Source organism: Brachionichthys hirsutus, chromosome 15, assembly GCF_040956055.1.
Source record: "Brachionichthys hirsutus isolate HB-005 chromosome 15, CSIRO-AGI_Bhir_v1, whole genome shotgun sequence".
Taxonomy (NCBI): Eukaryota; Metazoa; Chordata; class Actinopteri; order Lophiiformes; family Brachionichthyidae; genus Brachionichthys; species Brachionichthys hirsutus.
In genome coordinates this window covers 13,169,269-13,192,813 of record NC_090911.1, presented here as the reverse complement: position 1 = coordinate 13,192,813, position 23,545 = coordinate 13,169,269, and the positions used below count along the sequence as shown (strand labels likewise).

The window sequence follows — 23,545 nt, the reverse complement described above, 5'->3', positions numbered from 1 at the left end:
AACTTTTTCAAGACAGTAAACTTTCATCTCTAATGTTATCAATCAAAAGATTTGCGTCACTGACATGAGGACAAATTATGTTATAATGAAGAGTAAGTATTAGGGATGTCCCGATCCGATCACGAGATCGGAAATCGGGCCCGATCAGGTGCTTGCAGACTCGATCGGAATCGGACTGTAGCTCCCGATCAGGACTCGGATATATATCGATCGTTATTGTCATGACTTTTGATCAGATCTGGAGTTACGCTGCAGAGTGAGACCCATCTGCTCCAATAGAAACGGCAGCGCCAGCAGCGTGACATCACTTCCTGTGACACTATTGGTTGAACGCTAGCTAAAACGGAATCAGCTTGAAGCTAGTCGCGTTGGAGGGCCAGCTCCCAACACGTAGTTTATTAGTCTTCAAAAATACTCGTCGGAATGTTAAGGCAGATGTCCCAATGCTTCTGGAACGTAGCGTAAATGCTACAAATCACCGTCTGCCTGATTTGGACTGTTTACACCTCCAGAGTCCAGAGGAGGGCCAGACGCATCGCCACAGACCCCGCCCACCCGGGCCACAAACCGTTTGTCCCGCCCACAGACCCCACCCACCCGGGCCACAAACCGTTTGTCCCGCCCACAGACCCCACCCACCCGGGCCACAAACCGTTTGTCCCGCCCCCATCAGGGAAGCGGTTCAGGACACTAAGAAGCAGCACAGCGAGGCTCAGGAACAGCTTCTTCCCCCGAGCTGTGAAAGCAGTCGTTCCCTCGTAGCGATCTGGGACGCTCTGAGCATGTCCCACTGGGGACGCTCTGAGCCTGTCCCACTGGGGGCGCTCTGAGCCTGTCCCACTGGGGGCGCTCTGGGCCTGTCCCACTGGGGGCGCTCTGAGCCTGTCCCACTGGGGGCGCTCTGAGCCTGTCCCACTGGGGGCGCTCTGAGCCTGTCCCACTGGGGGCGCTCTGAGCCTGTCCCACTGGGGGCGCTCTGAGCCTGTCCCACTGGGGACGCTCTGGGCCTGTCCCACTGGGGGCGCTCTGGGCCTGTCCCACTGGGGGCGCTCTGAGCCTGTCCCACTGGGGGCGCTCTGAGCCTGTCCCACTGGGGGCGCTCTGAGCCTGTCCCACTGGGGGCGCTCTGAGCCTGTCCCACTGGGGGCGCTCTGAGCCTGTCCCACTGGGGGCGCTCTGAGCCTGTCCCACTGGGCTGCTGTTGCCATTTTGCACTATTGCTTGCTGATTCTCGTTCTCTCTCTGCGTATATATCATTGCTTTAAGAGAGCTTTTGGTTTTTGATTATGTTCCTACGAGTGCCTGAAGCCGTGGGCCTTCACACAATTTTATTATGTTCGCATAATGATAATAAAGTATCTTGAATCTTGAATCTTGTTGAGCACCGACGGATCACTCCATTTAAATGGGGGGGGGGGGGTCTCTCCTTTCACACCGCGCTAATAGTAGCGCCATCCTTTAACTAATCACAAAACTAGCATCAATTACAGAGGAGGGAACCATGCATCCAATAAATAGCAAAAGTGTATTTGGTTGGATTTATTCTCAGCGAGTTGAATCATACATAATAGTAAAACTACCTCATTAACGTTGCTATTACAAAATCACGTCGTTTAAAATCCTATGGCGTGATTAAAGTGGATCTGACTTTTCCACAATGACGCAGAATTACATACACATGGAGCAAAAACGTGTTTCCTGCAAAGAAAGATTGTAACTGTTCATCATTTAAGGATCCCAAGAAGCTGGAGAAGGCATTCTTGTGACATGGCTTCACAATGAACCTGTTCAATATTGCACCCTGCCCCCACGCAGGGGAACCATCGCTTGTTACCGTCAGCTGGAAGACGGTGAAGATACACAAGTGTACAACCCACTTCTCCAGATTCACTTTCTTCCATTCCACCTTCAGAACATGACTTGGGCTCTGAAGTGCTTCTGCTTCACTTTGTTGTGGCTCAAACCCATCTTCAGCATCCATTTGGACTTCATCCTCTGTACGTACTGCATGTCTCTCTGCTTCTGATGAAAGCTGTGGCCTGACAGAGAAAGTTTTATGTGAATAATGAAATGAAAGGTCGAGGACAGACCAAACGGGAAGAACACGCCAGCGCACAGCTTCACCATAGCAGCTCAGTTTTACACATTTATCAAGTATTGCATTTATACAACAACCACATGCTATCTTACAAATCTTTCCACTGAGGTGCTCGTACAGTAACGCCTCGACATGCGAGTGTTCCGAGACACGAGCGTAAATTTGGGATACGAGCGTTTCCAGATTGTGGCGCTAAATGGTCAAGCGCTTCCCTCGAGTTCAGGTCTTCACCACCTCCCATACTCATCTCTTACACGTCTCCCCCGCTGCGTTTCCATTATTTACGTGATTAATTTAAACCTTTGTTATTGTCATTAGCATTGATTTGAGTGTTTTGAGCCGCTGGAATGGATCAAATACTTTTCAATTATTTTATATGGAAGAAATTGTGATGCGGGTTACGAGTTTGGTCCAGAAACGAATTACACTCTTATCGAGGTATTACTGTATTTTCCTAAGAATTTCTCAAGATAAGAAAAATAATTCCTACATTCTTTAGTGAACATTTCTCAGTTTACCTGCGGTGCAGTGAGGAAAATAAGTATTTCAACACCCTGCGATTTTGCCGGTTTTCTCAGAAATCATGGCGGGGTCTGACATTTTTATCGTCGGTGCATTTCCACTGAGAGAAAAAATCCCCCCCAAAAATAAATGAATATTTGCAGCAATAATATACAAATACAATATTTTAAAATGATACAATGTGATTTCCAGATTTGTATTTTTATTTAGGCTTCTTTCTCACAGTGGAAACGCACCTACGATGAAAACGTCAGACCCTGCCCTAACGTCTAAGTGGGAGAACTTATTTTCATCACTGTAACTTGTAGAATAGAATAGAATAGAAAGCCTCCACTGTCAGAGTGCTGCTCCGTTTGGTGCTTAGGTACAATATAAAATACAAGTACTCTGATGCCAAAATACGAATGGAGGTAATAACTGAGTTGAAGGTCAATATTTCCTCATCTCCTTCAGCAAAAAAGAAAAAGGGAAATATAGCTAGAAGCCGTTAGCGGCTAAGTAACTCCAAGCTGTGATATTGATGTCACTCTTTAAACTGTCCTTATGTTGCCGAACATTAGGAAGGAATCTTACCTCCTCCTCCCCAGTCAAGAGCTTTGTACTGCCGAAGCACCCTGCCCACAGCGTTCTTGTTGTGGCTCAGTGCCACCGCTCGCTGAGCTCCAAAACGCATTTTGTAATACTTCATGAGGGAGCGGTGGCCAATCTTAGCACCTGTACAAACACAGCAAAGAGATGCATACTGTTACACATGAAACATGCACAGACCCATAGAAAGTCTTCTGCAGCACGAGTCACTTCCTGTGTGATTCAGCAGCCGTTCATGCTAACGTTAGCTGGAGCTGCTACAGACTGAAAGATGATGGTGGCACAACTCAAAGATCCCAGGTTAGGTTAGGTTAGTCTGAATAAATACATTTCTAAGGAGTGTGTGTGAGTTCATGTGTGTAAAGTCAGAGACATGTCCTTGGGATGTTAGGGTAGACAGATAGGGCCTGGCTACCAGGAGAACTCTCTCAGAGGGGGGCTGGAGAACTAAAATAATCCCAATATTCAGACGAAAACAAAGAATTTAGCTGAATCCAAACATGCAACTGGTCCTTAGTTTTCCTCATATCGGTAGCCAAGGCGAGACTTCAGTCCTTCCAAGCCGGTGCAAGTCCGGAGATCTGCAATTCAGTTCTCCCTGCCGGTCCTCCCCGGACCGACCCCTGAACACAGGTCCTCGATGAGTACTTAATCAAAAAGAAGAAGGGTTTGCACATGTCCTCAGTGAATATCAGCCCTCTCCTAGACTGTAATGAGGACAGCATTGCTGGTTTTGGGTGGGTGATCACCGTGTATTACAATGTAATGAAAGAGCCGAAGCAGGAAGGAGCAGAGGAGGAGCGATCTGATGACACTGTAGAGTAGAGTCACTCAAAACGATGATGATGATCACGGAGCTGAAGAGTCGAGCGCTACCGAAGCGGACCGACACCCGATGTTCAACCCGGGGGTCGGTCTGAATGGAGGCGAGCGTCACCACACACCAAAAACCGACTGTTGGGTTCGGTTCTGGACGGATATCGCCAGCCTGACCCGGATTCATCAGGCGAGCGGTTCCGTCTGGATCACCGAGGAGCAGCCGTTGTTTGTAAATAAATGTATTGTTACATCAAAAGCTCTTTCTCAGTGTTGTTATTGATTTCTAGAAGTAAACAAAGCTAGTTTTCTGTTGGAAAACGCTGATTTTGGTGATTTCTGCCTCGTCAACGGTCAATAACTGCAGAACACTTGTTTTCCTGATGAAAGATGAGTTTAATCTTTAATGTGGTCGGTCCGGTGTTTGCGTAGTCATAGTACACAATATTCTGTGGGTCTTAAAATAGTGTCTGGCAGCGCCGTCAACAGCTGGTACTGAATGAGTTAATAGCGTCGTCTATTGAAAAAAGTCAAGCTGTCTACAAACCCATCTACATCTATCTAAGAAGAATAAAACTACAGGAAATGACAATGAAAAACAGTAGCTGATAAAATAACACCAATAATGAAAACACTGCACCAAATATATGGTCAGAAATTTGGGGACGATCTGCCTGACAGACTGCAATCATTTTAAAACTGCAAATTAGTTTAAATTAGTTTTTCATTGAGTGATTAATAAGGCTGAAATAAAAGAGACACTTTGATGATTTAAATCAAGTTACCCATGTTTTATATCAGGGATATCTGATTCTTACAGATTATAAAACGTAATTTCTAGACACGTCACCTGACGGGAGGGTCAGCTCTAGCGTTTCGTCATCATACTCCAAAGTATTCTCATCGGTCAACACATCTTCATCCGTTTCAGCATCCTCTCCCTCCTTCCTGTCTGGGTAGCTGCTCCTGAAAAGCCAAATTACTCCAGCATCAAAATGGCAATGACACAAATCAAACGCCTTCCACATGCAACAGGCCACTAAGCACGTAAAGGAATCATTGCACCAGAGAAGGTAGTTTACATTTGTGTTTTACCTGAAGTCATAGTAGTCTGCAAATTCCAAAGCAGCATCACCGTCTGTGGAGAGTTTACAGTGACTTTTGTCCACCATGTGACTTTGTACTGCCTCGGTGGAGTAGAACGAACGCCCCTTCTCGTTACACCACAAACAGACGTTCCCAGAGCCGACCTTTTCTCCTACAACACGACAAAAGAAAGTTAGAAGCACAATAGCATTTTGACCAGGATAGGAATAACATCTACATTAAGACAGAGAGAGAATGGGTCAGTTATTGAAGGACGGCTATCATCTGTCCTCGCATGTACCGCAAACTCACCAAGGTAGCCGATGAGGCCCTTGAGGTCGGCGAGGAACTCCACATCTGGGATGAAGAAGCTGTGGACTTTGGTCATGTGGCCAACATTCTTCATGAGTGACTTGGAGTGGTGGGAGCAAAACAGGCAGTCAGTGGCGGGGATAGATCCAGGCAGAGCGAAAGGATGGGGGTCAGACAGAGCTCCTGGATCCTCTTGATCCATTGTCTCTTCCTTCTCCTCTTCTAATCCTCCTTCCATGTCATCATCACCCTCATCAGCATCTTCCCACTCTTCTGGAAATATTTAGGAGAACATTAGCCAGGGAAGAGAGGAGTTAAAGACGGCACATTTGTAGCATTCACAACAAGCTGTCTGGTTTGTTAACGACACACATTATGCAGTTGGTCCGTGTATGACGCGTCTGGGAAGATGTTGTGATCTTTGCTGCAGAACCTGGACCATATCGCTGGCATTAGCATTTATAGTTTTATACATTTTGTTTTTGTCTGCTCTCTCTCTCTCTCTCTCTCTCTCTCCCCAGCTGGCCGCCCACCATGAGCCTAGGTTCTGTCCAAGGTTTCTGCCTGTTAAAGAGAAGTCTTTCCTTGCCTCCATGTCCAAAGTGCCTTCTCTTGTGGGTCAAGTTGGGTTCTGTCTTTCCCTGCTACTCCTGTAAAGTGTCTTGAGATAACTTTCTGTTGTGATCTGATGTTATAGAAATAAAATCTAATTTCTTATCGATCTGGTAAGGATCTTCACCCCCCACTTACAGCTGTTTTCTCCTTGTAAAATCTTTATTGCCTAGTGATGCACGATACTTTTCCATGCTATCAAGTCCAATAAAAAGTTAATTTCCCGCAAAAACTTCAGAAGAATGACGCGTTACGATTAGCGCTATCGTGATCTCTAGGTCCCTAGTGTAAATGAAGCCTTGCGATATGGCCGACTGCATTGCATTGTGGGATACTGTTATGAAAAAGACGAAGCCCTCTATTGACCTCTGTCCCCAAAATCCACAACCCCCCACCACACCTGGGTGTAGCGCAACAAAAGAGCTCACCTGAACGTCGGGGGGAAATCAACCCTTCACCTTATGAATGTTAATGACTCCTGAGGAGGTTTGGGTCCCGTTTACTGATCTAACAGGAGTACAGGTATCTGGCCCCTCCGACAGGAGTTTTAGGGTGCGTTCCCCCTGCGCCAAGAGGACTCGGTTCCTTTGGGAGCAAATTCCTGCATTTATAATTTGCTGAAAGGTCTGCGTTCACACTGTGATTTCTTCACGAAACGAACTTTCAGAGCAGCGTCGCGTGGCTGAAAAGGGCGCTCGTCGATTGGCCAAAGTAGACGGGGAAGTCCGACTGCTGCTCATTCAAGGGGGGAAGCTCATTTAGTTCTGGCCTAAATCATAAATGTTACACAACGCTAGTCGTTTTTAACAAACACAAAGTCGCTGGGGATCCGTAAAGTCTCCGGATCAGAACAACGGAATGAGAAACTATCGCTGCTGAACAGCTGATTCTCCGCTCTGCGCTGGACTGTTAAAGCTCCGTGGAGCTGCAGGGAGAAGTCGTATCAGTTACCGGTGATACGTAGCTGGTTCTGAAAAAAATATTAAGGAATTATAACGCATATTTAGTTAATGAAATCTACACACAGCGGTACATATTTCACCACTTTTAGTTTTTCTGGTAACTGAGCTTCCCCTCAGAGCCGCTTGGAGTACTCGCTGTACTTCCTCTACCGGAGATGTACCGTGTAGCATCACTACGTACAGCTGATCCTGCCTTTGCTCCGCCCAAAGGAACCGAGACCCTCCTTTTCAGGCGGACTTTTTTGATCCTCTCCAGAGTCCGGATGCGCGTTCCCACTGGCCCAAACGGAGCGGATTATCCGAGGAAAGGAACTCTGGTCAGTTTAAAAGGGAGCAAACGGCGCAGTGGGAACGCACCCTTAGTATCTGGTCCCTCCAACAGGAGTACAAGTATTTTAACTCTACCAGCCATTTAGAAATGAAGAAGCCTCTTGGATGAGAGGTGAAACACCTTCCATCAAACTTGAACAAGTCCAGTTGATTCTTCTTTGCTGGTCTTGACTCACCAGCGTATTGATCACTATTGATCACATCACTATTAACATACACCGCAGTTCATTTTGATTCTGTCCTACTGCCACTTTAACCAGATCCACCAGATGTTCCATAGAACTAACCACCCCACCCTGTAAACAGCCACACAGAAATGGAAACACAACCTATGCTGATTGGCCAACAGTCATCCAGCTGTGGATTACTCCTCACCTTCGCCCCCTGTGGCTCCCTCTTCTGTCTCTCGCCTCTTGACCTGCTCCTCCAGCCACATCATCCTGGGAGGTTTCTCCAGCTTCTCTTTCATCTGGCCTTTTGCTCTTTGCGTTGTCCCGGCCTGTCCTTTGGCTGGACTTGACCTCTGCTGTTCTTTGAACACCTGCTGCAGGGCCTCGTTCCTGGCATCATTATCCAACTTCTTATCACCGAGTCCTTTTTCAAGGTTCTTTTCGTTTATCTTCTCCACTTTCTTCTGGGCGGCGAGAATGGCCTGCTTCTCAGCCTGCTGGTGTTTGTGAGAGTGCAGGTGGTTCTGGTAGGCATTGGTGCTTGAGAACTTCTTGTTGCAAACGATGCAGCCATCATTAGCTGGTGTGTGATTCGGCTGCTGTTCGGCAGCTGCCCGCTGTGCCAAGACTCGCTCCTGGAAGTTTTCAGCAGTGACAGGTGGCATGTCGGCCACCTTGCGCTTTAGGTTATAGCGGTGCCAGTCCGTTTTATAGTGGGATCGCTGCACCTCGCCACCTGCGAAAGCTACTCGGCAGCTAATGCAAGTGTAGCTGGCCATGATAACCTTGGGATAAGATGAGTAATTCATATATAGTTACAAATAAACAGCAGGTCATTACTGATTACCGGTACACTGCAGATTATTCATTTAACCAGTGAAACGTCAAACTAGTGAATGATTATCACAACTTCCACGGTGTGACATTCTTTATCGTCTAGTACGTGTGAAACAATGGCTACCGAATTAGCCGCTACTACTACTATACTTTCTTCTTGTCCCATGAGGGGTCGCCACAGCAGCTCAACCTTCTCCACTTCACCCTGTCCTTTGCATCGTCCTCCCCAACACCAGCCACTCTCATGTCCTCCCTCACTACGTCCATGTCTCTTCTCCTGGGTCGTCCTCTAGTCCTGTTCCCTGGCAGTTCCATCCTCAGCGTCCTTCTACCGATATAGTCCCTGTCTCTCCTCTGGACATGTCTCCAAAACGTCTAACCTTCACTGTCCCTCTTATTGTCTCATTTCTAATCCTGTCCAACCTGGTCACTCCCAAGGAGAACCTCAGCATCTTCATCTCCTCCACTTCTAGCTCCGCCTCCTGTCTTTTCCTCAGAGCCACTGTCTCTGAGCCGTCCATCATGGCCGTCCTCACCACTGCCTCTAAGCCGTCCATCATGGCTGTCCTCACCACTGTCTCTAAGCCGTCCATCATGGCTGTCCTCACCACTGTCTCTAAGCCGTCCATCATGGCTGTCCTCACCACTGTCTCTCAGCCGTCCATCATGGCTGTCCTCACCACTGTCTCTAAGCCGTCCATCATGGCTGTCCTCACCACTGTCTCTAAGCCGTCCATCATGGCTGTCCTCACCACTGTCTCTCAGCCGTCCATCATGGCTGTCCTCACCACTGTCTCTAAGCCGTCCATCATGGCTGTCCTCACCACTGTCTCTAAGCCGTCCATCATGGCTGTCCTCACCACTGTCTCCAAGCCGTCCATCATGGCTGTCCTCACCACTGTCTCCAAGCCGTCCATCATGGCTGTCCTCACCACTGTCTTGTAGACCTGTCCCTTCGTCCTATCACAGAGCACACCTGATACTTTCCTCCCCCCGTTCCAGCCTGCCTGCACACGATTCTTCACCTCCTTTCCACATTCTCTCCATCCCTCTGCTCTGTTGACCCGAGGTACCTGAAGTCCTCTCCCTTCTTTACGTCTCTTCCTTGTAGCTTCACTGTCCCCCCTGGGACCTTCTCATGTACACACATGTACTCTGTTTTACTGCTGCTCACCTTCATTCCTCTCTTTTCTAGAGCAGACCTCCACTTCTCTAGATTCTCCTCTACCTGCTCCCATTTACCAAATGAGCTACTAAACTGACAATAACTAAAAGTCACCAAAGCTATATAGCACAGAGATACTTGGTAATGCAGATTTTGATACGTATCATAAGTATCCATCAGATCAATTCGGATTAGTTGGGTGCAACGTCTTCTCACAAACACAGCATTCACTGACAATGATGAAAACACAATAAAAAAATAAACATGAACGATTAACTACGGTGCTGCGCAAAACATTACGTAGTCAGTCAAACTCAATATATGCAAGAAACGGCTAATAATTCAGATATTGATAATAAACTGGAAAACGATATAAATGTATAAATAATTGACGGGCATCCATAGTCTACTTACTAATACAAGAATCCTCCAGAAAATGTGCCTTTAACCTCTTAATAAATAAAATAACCGCGTCCCTGCTCCCGAGACACGAGGATCACTTCCGGATTCCTTCTTCTTCTACTACAGATATTTCACTCCGTTGCTGTGACGCCCCCTGAAGGGACAAGCCGAAAGAGGACGCCAGTCCCATAGAGGGCGCTGTTGAAGGAACCCTCAACGAACAGGAGAAGATGACGCTACCTAATATTCATTATCGCGATCTAATTTCAGACGTAGGATCTGTTTTATGTCCTTAATCATGTATATTAAATACATAAAAGCTCATTTGTGTTATGTGTGAATACATGCAAACAAAAATAATGGTTATGAGATATGAAGATGTGAAAGTATAAGGTGAGTGAACGTGAATGCAGAGATGAAAGGCAACACCCCTGAAAACCGAAAGAGAACAAACGGGATGATACAAGGAAACACGATTAGAGCCTGCTTTTATACTGAGCCCAGGTGGCCCCAATCAACGGGGACCCTCCTGCCAGGCAGCGGTGGGGAAACTACAAATATGGCATTCTTGAGTTTAAATATATAAAAGTCCAGTTTGAACACAGTTTGGTTCTGCTCCACCAACATGTTTGAGGTCCAAGTCATTCTTCTCTTTTAGACCATGGATTTGAAGCCATCATCATACTGTACAGCCGGAACAGTTTCCTAAACATTCAAAAAGTGAAATAGTGACAGGAATATTTATTTGCTTTATAATCTTACGAAGTCCGCTGATAAAGAAATGCTTTCAATTTAGAATTGTGCTATGCCAAGGGACTACATGTTTGATTAAAGAGGCTACATCATACATTTTTTTTAATAAAAAGCATCAAAGAAACTGTTCAGGCATTCTTCATGTTCATTCACTGAATACACAAACACAGCCGTACTGTACATCATTAAATAATAAGTAAAGTGCAAATGGGAAAACAGAATGGGTTTACATTCAGTGCATGAGGATCATCATTTTATTGACCCAAACTGGGGAAGGTTCTGTTGAATGGCCTATCGGCACCCTGGAAGCTTGTGTCCATCCAACACATCTCTGCTTTCATGTTATAAACTGTAGACATTGAGTGTTAAGCACAGCCCAACCCTTTAGCTAACACAGCACGTAACTACAAGTATGTCTTGACCCAGAGCTCATGACCCCAGGTTAGAGTAGGAACCGGTAAAGCGACTCCTTCAATAGGACAGACCGATACAACGACTGCATCGCTGCACCGATCCGACCCGGAGAGGGCAGACCACCTTCTCCCGGTGAAGAACCATGGCCTCGGATTTGGAGGTGCTGCTCCTCATCCCAAACCGCCCCAGTACACGCTGGAGGTCCGGGCTCGATGAGTCCAACAGGACATCGTCTGCAAAAAGCAGAGACGAAATCCTTTGGTCCCCAAACATGGCCCCTGCCTGCGCCTAGAAATTCTGTCCACAAAGATCAAATCACAACATAAACTTTATGGACTTTATAAATGTTAAAACACAAGTACTTATATTAAAATGCACTCTGGAATTCTGGCATGCCTGGTGGGAGAAGGAATGACCCTGGTGTCTTTTGGTCATTGCGTGGCGGGGAGTCACTGATGACGATCACTATCACGCCAGTGGTTAAACCAAACATCTGGGTAATATTTTGTCTTCTAATCTTGACATCAGGTTGGGATCATTTTGATTTCTTTCCACCTCCTCATCCGATAAACCGACCGGTTCTAAAGATGACCAGAACACCACATGTAACCATCCTCCTCGCCTCTTCATCAATCAATGGTGTCTCAGGAGTTTGGAGAAGAATCCAGAGGAGGTCACCTTTCCACTCTTAGACTGTTCCTCCTCTTTTGCTTGGGCCTTCTCCTCCCCCAGCTCCAGCTGCTCCAGCTCTGACTGGTCTAGCAACTCAAAGTCCTCCACCTCGCTGCCCGACTCCGACTCCTCTGTCAGCTCCAGCGACCTGGTGGACTCTGGGAGTCTGGACCGCTCTGAGTCGCCTAGTGGCATGATGCCAACCGCTGCTTCTATCTTATCCTGGATAGCAGCCGTGACGGCGGCCGTGATGACGTCGCCCAGCATCTGGTTGACCGATTTAAGGGCTATGTCTTTGGGAGAAGGAGAGGACGTGCGCTGGGATTTAAATGGTTGAGGCTGGGGTGAGGAAAGGTCAAAGCTGAGGTCATCATCATCACCATTGTTCATTATGCCATTGTCAAGGGAGGGAAATTCTGGAAGGCCACCAGTGAATGCTTCTTCTTTGTCCAGATCTGAAACAGTTAAGACAAAAAACTATACAAATTGTATTAAAAGCCAAGGAAATATAAAATAAGAACAGCGCTAACATGTGTTGATGTTTCATGTCTGAAAGGAATCTCAAGTTTATTCTACATTACTGACGGCTTAAAACTAGATGGCATAAAAATGTGTTTGTTTGTTTTCTTATGAATAATGTCCATTTAAAGTCAATATACCTTCATTGTCATTGTTCTAGGAACAACGAGACAGTATGTATATATATGTTTTATATGTTTATATAGCCCATTAGGCTTTGCTTTAAACAGTGTATGGTGGAATTTATATAAAAAAAACAACTGTGAGAGACTAACAATTTACTTCTAAATCTCTGTACTCCCCCTTAAAGCCGGATCAGTTTTGTTGAAGCTTTATGTTTCTCAGCTTCCATCGTAGAAATGTAGAAACTGCTACATTTCAAATCTGCATTCATGTGTTCGACGGTGTGGAGCTGACAAACGTAGCCTACCCTCTGAGTTCTCGGTCTGGGGGGTGTGTCCCTCAGACAGGTTGAAAGTACCGTTGTCCGTCCACGTCACATCAGACGCCTCCGTGTCCGATACAGACATCTCCTTATACAGCGTGGAGTCAAGCTGCAGGAGGAGGAGACATGAGGAGTGATGGATATTAAGGACATATGTAGCCGTCAAATGATTTGTCAGGATGAAAGATCTACTTGAGAGGAGATGGAGCTTGAACTAACATCAACCAGCAGGACTCTCGTGTCAACATTACGTTTAACGTGAGCTTGAGGACCCTGTCGCCTGTTTGTGGTCTGTTAATGGTCACATGCAGTTTATCAATATTTTATTTCTTTTCAAATCCTGCAGCAATGCAGAGACTCCATTTTAACAGGCTGACGTCTGAATCTTTATCACCTTTAAGGCCCATTATTTACCCTAGAATCTACACGTAAATCTGTCACCTGTACGAGCTTCAATTAGTAGAAAGGAAGTGGACCTTGTTTTCCCTGTTGTGATCAAACCCCATCCAATACTGAAGGCTGCAAGATGTGAGTAAAAACTCAGTTCAAGTAAAAACAGTCCAATGAGTGTCTAAAGTCTGTCTTATGTCCCCTTCTCCAGTCCTGCTGGCAAGAAGATCCAATCTGTGGATGAGTGTCATTCTCACGTACTGTCTTTTACTCGAAATGGACCCTGTCTTGAAACATAGGCATGATTAAATTGAAATGAGGTGAGCAGCCAACCTTGGGAAACATAGAGGAGAGGTCCGACTCAATGCCCGGTTTTTCAGTCTGAGCCTCCAACATTTTCTTCTCTAAAAAGGAAGACACCTTCAGTTTAGTTGGACACTGACCCCAGTGAGTACAGGAGGTGGTTTGTGAAGATGGATTAAATGTGGGAATTTGTCTCTGATCCATACCGAGGATTCTCACATTTCTGATACTCAAGACCTTCATCTGATTGTTGGAAAATGTCCGAGGACCGCCTTCCAATATTAACGAGAAAAGCAATGTAAAAACGAGAAATGTTATATAATGTATTTATTTATTCATTAAATGTCATTTCCTCACCACGTACAGTATGTTAGAGCTTTTAAGAGGACAGTAGTGAGAACAAGTGAAGAAGGAAATAATCACCAAATCTGACAATGTCTGGGTTGCTGCAGTACGGGATGCAGAAATCAAGGATTTAGACTTTACTATAGAAAACTGAGCTAAAGAGAAGGACTAAAACCCAGGAGGACAGTAACCCAGGCATTTCATGGAGGAGGAATAACCCCCCCCGCGGGATGTAAATGATACAGAATTGTGTTAAATTAACTTTGTTACGCTTTTGATTTTCGTACTGTTTACACTTTGATGTGTTTTCTGTTGTTTAGATACACGTAGTTACACATTAATATACATGTAGGCTTCGGTTTTCAAACAGTATGACAGAACGAATTATGTTCGAGAACAGAGGTTCCACTAAATATCACATGGACCAGAAAATTTGTATTTACATAAATGTTAAAATTTATTTTCTGTATTATGTGTGTAAAAAGAAGTAGTCATTCTGACTACTTCTTACTACCTAAAGTATGCAATCACTTTCATAACACAGGACAGTCCTTTAATTCTGTCTCTAACCCGGGACATTTCTGCAGTTATTAAAGGCTACGTGAGAAGAACTGAAGAGAAGTTCAGACTAGCTATTTACCTACCGTCAGCTGTAGTACCTGAATTCTACAGACTTCACTACTGATATTTTAAAATGAAGGACTGAAAAACAGCTTGAGATCTTTATTAAGGCTTAGTACAAGTGAAACCTCCCAAATCTGGAATTTTGTAAATCGGCAAATCCTACAATCCGGCCTAATTTTAATTTTGCGGGAATAATGTAAATTTGCCGGACCGCTGCACCAGCGTGGGCGTGGGGAAGCTGGGTGGTATTCAAGTCCCGTGGAGCACGTGGGTTGTTTAGACTGTTTGTCTATAATATTTGCCCTTTAGTACCTGTTGAGGAAGCTGGATAAAGGTGTGTCAGTGCGGGCCCTACGTGAACATTAAAACATCGGCTCAGCTGTGTATGATATTAAGAAGCAGACAAATCTCATTCTTAGGTTTTACACTGAGTTTATTGCTTATTTAGGGACCGCCTGTAGTCCGGAATATTCCGTATTCCGGCAAGCCTCAGGTCCGGAAGTTCAACCTTTACCACCTTTACGCTGTAAAAAAAGATGCTACCCTGGCACTGCTGATATTGATGGTTTAATGAGGTCTCTTTATTTGCTGCTCCAACTGCTTTTCAAAAAAAAGTGTTTCAGCTAATAAATAGATAGACGTTACCATTTTCATAGTTACCGTGGTTCTCCTTGATTTTCTGAAGGAGCTCCCCGACACCAAAGTCCAGTTTCTGCAGAACAGGCTCCAGCCACAATCCGACCTCGTGAGAGGACATCAGAGGCCACAGGAAAATGCCCAGCACTGCAGACAGAGGTCAAGTGAGGGCATTTCTTTACAAATGAAACAAGCTGATCAATCAGAGATTGCAGACCCTCGCCTCCAAGTGCCCTATCTCGCAATGTTAAAGAATCCTCCCATCATGCCATTCGTGTCCCTCCCTCTTAAAGTGACACTCCCATGTTACAGCACAGGCACAATTCCAGATTCAGATGTAAAAAAAATTCTAGAATCTGGATCCAGATCCGGATCAATGCCATTCTCGGGGAGGACCGAGCCACGGACAGAACCTTGCTTGTGTAAAGATTTCAAGTCGATTGGGTTACTAGTTTTTGAGTTATGCGCGCGGACAGACAAACAAGCAAACAAACTAGAAAACGACAATCAGAGATTGCAGACCCCGCCTCCAAAAGACTATTGGATCTTGTGAGACAGTAAACAGGGCTTCCGGATCAGAGGGGCCAAACCTGCTCTAGCTTGCTGCTCCGGAACGTACTACAAGACTCCTTCTGGACTCTTTTTCCCATCATGCCATTTGTGTCCCTCCCTCTTAAAGTGGCAGTTTACAGCACAGGCACGATTCCAGATGTAAAAATAATTCTAGAATCTGGATCCAGATCCGGATCAACGCCATTCTCGGGGAGGACCGAGCCACGGACAGAACCTTGCTTGTGTAAAAATGTCAAGTCGATTGGGTTACTAGTTTTTGAGTTATGCGCTCGGACAGACAAACAAGCAAACAAACAAACAAACAAACAGACAGACAGACAAACAAACAAACGCACCCAATTGCAATACCCTCGCCTCCTCTTCGGCGAGGGTAAACAGGCAACTAACCGTCAGCTCTACTGGATAAACAATATACAGTAACTATTTATTAAGTGTCTTCATGTTCAAAAGTTGGGTTTACTCACCAAGAACATACGCGATAACAATCCCTGGAATGTATCGTCCTACGACAGCAAAGAAAGTGCACAAACTGCAAACCAGCAGGCAAAACTTGAAGAAAAGGGAAGCAGAGACAGCTTAAGGGGACTGATGTCAGTCTGATAGCAATCACATGGACCGCCCCTTTACTAGACTTCTATTTGATCTATTCACATCTATTCAGATCAAATAGAATCAGAAACGCGTCTCCGCTTGGATCCGTACGAATGCCTCACCTTGCCAGGGTTTTGCTGTTTGAAAGCCGACGTCTCCTGGAGGAAGACTTTCAGGGAGTCGCTCAGCTGGGGTCCCGTCCCAGACGGGCTGTTCTGGCCCGAGTCTATGATCTCCCAGCTACAAAAAAGGTAACTCATAATAAATACATAGTGGATTCATGTCATTTCTATTGACCTGCGGTATAACTCCATGTCTCTAACATCTGTCCAACATTTGTAACTGCTTTAAATGTCGTATTAACAGTTCCATTCCCCCAAATGAAGCGCTCTTGGCATTTTAAGATGTGGATATGCTCATTAAGGGCGTGGCAATGGCTCAGTGGGTTGGGAACGAGAAGGTCACCGTTTCAAATCCCAGCCCAGATGAAAATATGGAGCGTTGACTGATGACTGAAGACTGGTGGCTACCTCCGAGGTACCCATGAGCAAGGCACCGACCCCGACTACATGTGTGTAGTAATTTGTGTGTTGTTTAATGAGAACTAATGTATATATTATCTAGATTCTAGATCATAATTTGCTTTCGACATAAGTACCTTATGGTCAGTATGCAAAAAAAATAAATTGTTTATTGTACAGGACACAGCGAAGACAAGGCTGCAGCCAAGTCATCAAGAGTCAACAGTGGGACAGGCCCAGAGCGTCCCCAGTGGGACAGGCACAGAGCGTCCCCAGTGGGACAGGCACAGAGCGTCCCCAGTGGGACAGGCCCAGAGCGTCCCCAGTGGGACAGGCTCAGAGCGTCCCCAGTGGGACAGGCTCAGAGCGTCCCCAGTGGGACAGGCCCAGAGCGTCCCCAGTGGGACAGGCTCAGAGCGTCCCCAGCGGGACAGGCACAGAGCATCCCCAGCGGGACAGGCCCAGAGCGTCCCCAGTGGGACAGGCTCAGAGCGTCCCCAGTGGGACAGGCTCAGAGCGTCCATTCCGAGTCCCAGATCACTGCAAGGGAACGACTGCTTTCACAGCCTCCTGCTGAACACCAGCAAAACAAAGAGATGATGTTGGACTGGAGGACAAGAGGGGTCCCTGCCCCGCTGCAGACAGACGGAGTCTGCGTGGAGAGTCCCCTCCTACAAAATCCTGGGGGCGCATGGACCTTGCATGGCACAAGGCTCAGCAGAGACTGCTGAGGAAATGCCATGTGGAGGCAAAGCTGCCGCAGACTTTCCCTCGCTCCACCGGGTGCTACGGCAGCTGCACGGCTACTGTCCTGTCTTCTTGTCCCCTGAGGGGTCGCCACAGAAACCCAACCTTCTCCACTTCACCCTGTCCTTTGCATCGTCCTCCCTCACTACGTCCATGTCTCTTCTCCTGGGTCGTCCTCTAGTCCTGTTCCCTGGCAGTTCCATCCTCAGCATCCTTCTACCGATATAGTCCCTGTCTCTCCTCTGGACATGTCTCCAAAACGTCTAACCTTCACTGTCCCTCTTATTGTCTCATTTCTAATCCTGTCCAACCTGGTCACTCCCAAGGAGAACCTCAGCATCTTCATCTCCTCCACTTCTAGCTCCGCCTCCTGTCTTTTCCTCAGAGCCACTGTCTCTAAGCCGTCCATCATGGCTGTCCTCACCACTGTCTCTAAGCCGTCCATCATGGCTGTCCTCACCACTGTCTCTAAGCCGTCCATCGTGGCTGTCCTCACCACTGTCTCTAAGCCGCCCATCGTGGCTGTCCTCACCACTGTCTCCAAGCCGTCCATCGTGGCTGTCCTCACCACTGTCTCTAAGCCGTCCATCGTGGCTGTCCTCACCACTGTCTCCAAGCCGTCCATCATGGCTGTCCTCACCACTGTCTCTGAGCCGTCCATCGTGGCTGTCCTCACCACTGTCTCTAAGCCGTCCATCGTGGCTGTCCTCACCACTGTCTCTGAGCCGTCCATCGTGGCTGTCCTCACCACTGTCTCTAAGCCGTCCATCATGGCTGTCCTCACCACTGTCTCTAAGCCGTCCATCGTGGCTGTCCTCACCACTGTCTCTAAGCCGCCCATCGTGGCTAAAATCTCTCTCCAAAACAAGACAAATAAACCTCAAACAGTCACAATAATTAAGTGAGTGTATGTGTACGTATTTTATTCTTTTTTTCTGGAATTCGGGTGAGAATTCCTTGTTGATTGTCACGACATTTTCCTTACTTTCTTCACCAACAATCCTACGGATCAGTCCTACCTCGGTCCAGGTCCACCATCTTCGGGAGACATGTCAAGATCTTCAGTAGCGACGACACCAATATCGACAAAAGCTATAGTCGCAAAACTTTATCTAAGCAGAAAAAAACAGGCAGTATTTGCAGTAAAAAATGCTAACACAGACTGAGCTTTGAGAAGCCACAAGGTGCAAGAGCAGCTTTTGTTGATCTACAATCAAGCCCTGAGTATTTCAAAAGACCTGGTCTTTAAATAACCTGGTCACGCTACATTCCAGCCATCATGAGGATGGTTAGGGGGGTACAAGCAGCACCCACCAGGCCTCCTGTGTGACGGACTGCTGCTGTTTTACACAGTAGCCTGAACAGATTTCAGAAACACACATTTTAAGATGGTGAATATGAAGCTGCTGCTCCTGGGGGGGCGATGAGCAGCAAATCCAGCACTATTAACATTTAGGCTAAACACATCAAAAAGGAAGTAATATTATCCAATAAAGTCATTATCATTATCACAGAAAAGGTTTACTTTAATATTGTTTTTGTTTTATGCGACCGACTACCATAGGTAGTTATTTCTTTTTAATTAATCAGTCCATTACCTCCCCCGAGCCTTTACTTATAATTTAGGCTTTTTTCAACTCCAAAAGCTCAAGAAACCTAAGAACCCAGAGAAACAAGTCCTCCAACGAACGAACACAATTCTGCCTTCTCACTTCAATCGAGATGACAAATAGGAGTGAAATGATTCTACCCCCCCCCCCCCCCCATCTACAAACGGAATAATGCATAGTAGTTTCTGTAATATTAGAGGACAGTTATCAAACAGTTCGTTAGAGAGTTCTTTTAATATTTGTAAATGAAAGCTGTGTAAGAGTTCAACACAGATGTTCAGAGCTGCATTATGCTTTTTCAGCATTCTTTAAAAGTTAGATTAATAATTGGAATTTAGATATGGATTTTATTTGATAAAAGGTACTATACTCTGTAAAACAGGAATGTCATGTTATCTGACACCAGATGGTCCAGACACAGAATTAACCACGAAACATTTACTGCTCATCAATGTATAGATCACCTGTTTAAGACCACACAGTCGCCATAGCAACGGCCCTTCATGGTCCCAGCTGTCAGCTTGCATTTTGGGTCATCAGATAATCTCATAAAAGCCTTTGCCCTGAGCCCGATGCACAATTACCCACAAGGACCCTCTGATGGACAGCAGCAGGTGACGACACAAACCCACCCTGATTGCCAAATGTCCCAGAGACAGAAGCTAAATATAGATACTTACAGGTAGTCATGTGAATTAAGTCGCCTGTGACCAACACAAATGTTTCTCCAGTGGAAAGAAAACAGATCAATGGAATTTATGTAACACACAAAACATCTACGATGTTCACGTACACTGTTATATCATTATTATTGAGTTCATAGTTGTTCACACTGGCGCTAAATATTGTTGACGCAAAAGAGAATATTAAGGACACCTGTAAATATGATGCAGTCCCTTTCATTAACTGGGACCAGTGTTAAAATGAATTACAAAGTTGAGGCATCCACGTATATCTCATGTAATAACGGTAATATATTCCTCCCCCTTAAACTACTACTGAAGCACAAAGCCAACATTGTTTTTATTTTTGTGTGAAATTGGAGCTACGTTATATATATATGTTATATATATATACACACACACAGTGTGTGACAAAAACATAGGACCACCCATTTTCAGGAGCAGCCAAACACAAATCAGGGCTGCAGGTTCCCCGCTGCCACATTCCACACCCATTTAATTTCACGAGAATAAACTTCATTCTGAATATTGACACATATTTTTGTATACAACACAAAATGGTACACAAGATCACGTTGTCAGAAGGAAGAAGGTAGGATGGAGGAGTTGGAACACCAAAACGTGTCGAATGGTTCAAACTAGGCCGTTCACCAAACAAAGAAAACGACGATTCTGAAAAACCTTCCGGTTCAAACAATAATCAGGTTTCTAAATCATTCTGATCTAATCAGCTTTGTTGAAACCCCATACTAATAGAAAAACACAAAAGTGATCGAATTGACTTTCGGGGGGGGTTAGAAACAAACACGACTGGACCATGCAGACAATAAAGACTCGTGTAGCCGGTGAGGGGTTAGGGTTAGGTACGGGGTGCATTTAAGAGGGGTCATTAATTCAATCTGTTGTTTCCTACAAATAATATTGATAGTGGAGAATATATTAATATTTTGAAGAAAAGCATTCTTCCTTTCGTTTGGGCACTTTTTAATGAAGTTAAGGTTCCATGGACTTTTTTTCTGTGAAGAACACGGAAAGGTTCTTTAGTTCTGTGTGGCTTTCTGAAAGCAATAAATGTTTACGTTTAGGCCCCCCCTGCGATCGCCACACTTTTTCTGTTACAAACTGACCCCGGCCCCCCATCAGAGAAGGGCCCCCACAGGAAACAAACAGACGCCCTTCAGGATCCTACCTTGCAGTCGTGCTGCACCTTAAGTGAGCTCCTGTGGAACAAAAGAGGGAATAAATGACATCATTACTGAGTAGATCACATGACTAAAAGAACACAAATAGAAATAAGGCAAAGTATAGCAGGTTGTATTAACAACAATATATGTACATGGCAGGTTATCATTGTTCTTATGATGAATACTTAACTAATTATTTTTAGTGCTGTCAAGAGATTAAAAAATGTGAGCAATTAATGATTATGATCTGTAATTAATTAATCTCTTTTTTAATCTCACTGAAAGAATGCGGAGAAAAGCCCTCAATTTGAGGTATTTACTTTATTGTGACAGATCAAAAGATTGATTGAACAAAAAATATCTTTATAAAGTCATTGATTGTTTGTGTTAAAACAAAGCCAAACTGGAAGAAGTTAAAAGTAAGATTTTCTTTCTTCTGACCTCAGAGCCAAAAAACATCAAATCCAAGTATCCAAAAGTATGTGGACAGCAGCATTTCATCACTGATTATTTTTGATATTTCACAGGTATAGCTGAATGACAGATATAAAGGGTGTTGTTACCCTGTCCCGCCGCCGGTTGCATAAGGAGATGATTTTGTGTTACCTGTGGAAGTAAATGGTGCAAAGTCTTTGAAAATCACCATGACGACCAGGAAGGCTGCAAGGCTGTAGGCTCGGAGAGAGCTGGAGGCCACAAACCTGAAGAGACATGTTATTGTGATGAGCAGCTCTGCTCTGCTGGATGATTTTACAATAAAAGAACAGCACTTTATCCTGTTAATAAACATTTCAATGGAATTATTATTGTAATATTACAGTATTTTTGTATGACTCATATACAGTACTTTTCATTTACTTTCTACCATACCAAAGTGCAGGATTACAGATGCCTCGCTTGTGAAGTAAATCACCCTTTATTGATTACCGGTATATTGGTTTATTATTCCCCTCTAATATTTTATTACATTATACCTTTAGAAATGTAATAAATATTTTACAGCAAACATCAGAATTAAATTACACAACGTTACATTGAAGACTATTCAAATAAAAGCAAGTTGTATCCAGGAATCGGAGGGGTTTTAATAGAAAACGTTTTATGTAAACCACAAAATGTAAATGATCTTGTGGGAGTGGGAGCATTACACGACTGTGTGCTCATTATCTTAGTATGTGTACATGCTGTACATACACTGGTCTAAATATTATATATATTACTACATTCCCCACAAATGTTCTTTCTGTCATGTTCTCAACAATTGTCATTAAGTTTTGACTTGGTGATTTTTAGGCTAGCAAACACTGCAATAATCATCATCATGATAATATTAGTAGTAATTATAGTTTTATAATTTCATTCTTGACGCACAGATACAGAACAAGTACAGAAAATACAACTCAAATATATAAGAATGTAAAATTATGCCCGGGTTATTGGAGTATTGAACACACAGATATGGGGTGAATTCAGCAGATCAATTCAACGACAGAGCTGAACAGATATCTAATTACTGAAGAGAAATAGTTCATATGAAACTTATATGTTTATTGTATCTTAGTCATTACTGTTACATGTTCCTAGTCTGTGACCCTCATTGACAATAAACACCTTCTGATTCTGAGCTGGTAATAAAAAGGCACCTTTGAACGTTATTGGCTTCGAATAAAGGTTATTTTTGCCCAATTGTGGAAGAGCGTAAAGATTAAAAAAGCATGAAACATATTAAATATATAAACATCTGAACGATGCATCAGGTTCAGGGCTCGCCCGTCTATATGCCTGCGTCATGATGCTACGTCATGATGCTACGTCATGATGCTACGTCATGATGCTACGTCATGATGCCTACCACAACGCCGTGTTGGCTGCAGAAAACAGGGCAGCGGTCCTGTACGGTCTGTGCCCCCACTGGACCAGAACCGGAACATATCCCGGCTCCTTCTCGGGGTGTGGCCGGCCGACTATCGCCCCTCCGCCGGCTGCTGCTTCCATCTCCCGTCTACCAAGCATCGAAAGACCGCCAGGGATTCTCCGCTCCTCCGTTAAACCCATAGAAACCGGCGTCAAGCTAACCGGAAGTCTTACGATACTACATCCGTTAGTGGATTCCAGAATTAAGGTCACTTAAATCAAAGGTTAGCTACGATCACGCTCTTGGTGACTTGAAGTGTAGTTAGTTAGTGTCAAAGTTTCTCACTCTAAATAAAACGATAAATGGACGACACTTATGTAGCTAAACTCCGGGCTTACTGGCTATCTGAAGCCTTTAGCATGCTAGTGCTAAACTTCCAGAAATACCGTAAGAGCTTAAAAACACAGCTCTCTTAATACTGGACAAAATATACAGAAAAAATCAACAGTTCACTATAAAAGCATATTTCCTGAGCAAACACATTCATGTAAACACGTTATAAAACAAATACATTGTATCCAGAGTGGGTTTATAAACGCTCAAAGACACTTCATTGTGCTTTATTCATCCACTCCGTACTTGGTGAAGCTGCCCCGGGGCAGATAGGGCAGCTGTATCTGCCCCGGGGCAGTCACTCGCTCATTACATTCACATCATGATCAGATTGATGAGTCTATTTAGGCAGAAAACAAGAGCTAATGGTATAAATGCAAAGAGAAC

At 44.8% G+C, this 23,545-nt stretch overlaps 2 protein-coding genes across 3 annotated transcripts; both read right to left on the bottom strand.

The window, feature by feature from the left end:
* Nucleotides 1–1,537: 1,537 nt before the first annotated feature.
* On the bottom strand, nt 1,538–10,013 carry znf622 (zinc finger protein 622). 2 transcript variants are annotated; one of them, XM_068749042.1, is made up of 7 exons: nt 9,913–10,013; nt 7,702–8,281; nt 5,423–5,695; nt 5,120–5,282; nt 4,875–4,990; nt 3,194–3,334; nt 1,538–2,039 (listed from the first exon to the last, which is right to left on the bottom strand). In XM_068749042.1, exons 2-7 carry the CDS (start codon nt 8,273–8,275, stop codon nt 1,909–1,911), a joined length of 1,398 nt encoding a protein of 465 aa, XP_068605143.1. In that variant the 5' UTR covers nt 8,276–8,281; nt 9,913–10,013; the 3' UTR covers nt 1,538–1,908. The 2 variants fall into 2 exon arrangements, with proteins under 2 accessions (XP_068605143.1, XP_068605142.1); XM_068749041.1 differs by lacking the exon at nt 9,913–10,013 and having other exon boundaries at nt 7,702–8,408.
* A 725-nt stretch (nt 10,014–10,738) lies between these two features.
* Nucleotides 10,739–22,905, bottom strand: retreg1 (reticulophagy regulator 1). The gene is made up of 10 exons (XM_068749346.1): nt 22,763–22,905; nt 21,517–21,611; nt 20,916–20,946; nt 16,288–16,405; nt 16,039–16,123; nt 15,026–15,148; nt 13,427–13,497; nt 12,689–12,812; nt 11,746–12,194; nt 10,739–11,648 (listed from the first exon to the last, which is right to left on the bottom strand). Exons 1-10 carry the CDS (start codon nt 22,903–22,905, stop codon nt 11,592–11,594), a joined length of 1,296 nt encoding a protein of 431 aa, XP_068605447.1. The 3' UTR covers nt 10,739–11,591.
* Between the last annotated feature and the right edge of the window lie 640 nt (nt 22,906–23,545).

What these genes read in the sequence shown, in the direction of transcription:
- znf622 (XM_068749041.1), bottom strand. Translation starts at nt 8,305, where the DNA reads ATGAATTACTCATCTTATCCCAAGGTTATCATGGCCAGCTACACTTGC. An exon ending in GGGAGCCACAGGGGGCGAAG is followed by an intron (nt 5,696 to 7,701) that starts GTGAGGAGTAAT and finishes AAATATTTCCAG; the next exon opens with AAGAGTGGGAAGATGCTGAT. An exon ending in GCAGACTACTATGACTTCAG is followed by an intron (nt 4,991 to 5,119) that starts GTAAAACACAAA and finishes TTGGCTTTTCAG; the next exon opens with GAGCAGCTACCCAGACAGGA.
- retreg1 (XM_068749346.1), bottom strand. Translation starts at nt 22,905, where the DNA reads ATGGAAGCAGCAGCCGGCGGAGGGGCGATAGTCGGCCGGCCACACCCC. An exon ending in GCAGCCAACACGGCGTTGTG is followed by an intron (nt 21,612 to 22,762) that starts GTAGGCATCATG and finishes ATGTCTCTTCAG; the next exon opens with GTTTGTGGCCTCCAGCTCTC. An exon ending in AACAGCAAAACCCTGGCAAG is followed by an intron (nt 16,124 to 16,287) that starts GTGAGGCATTCG and finishes CTTTTCTTCAAG; the next exon opens with TTTTGCCTGCTGGTTTGCAG.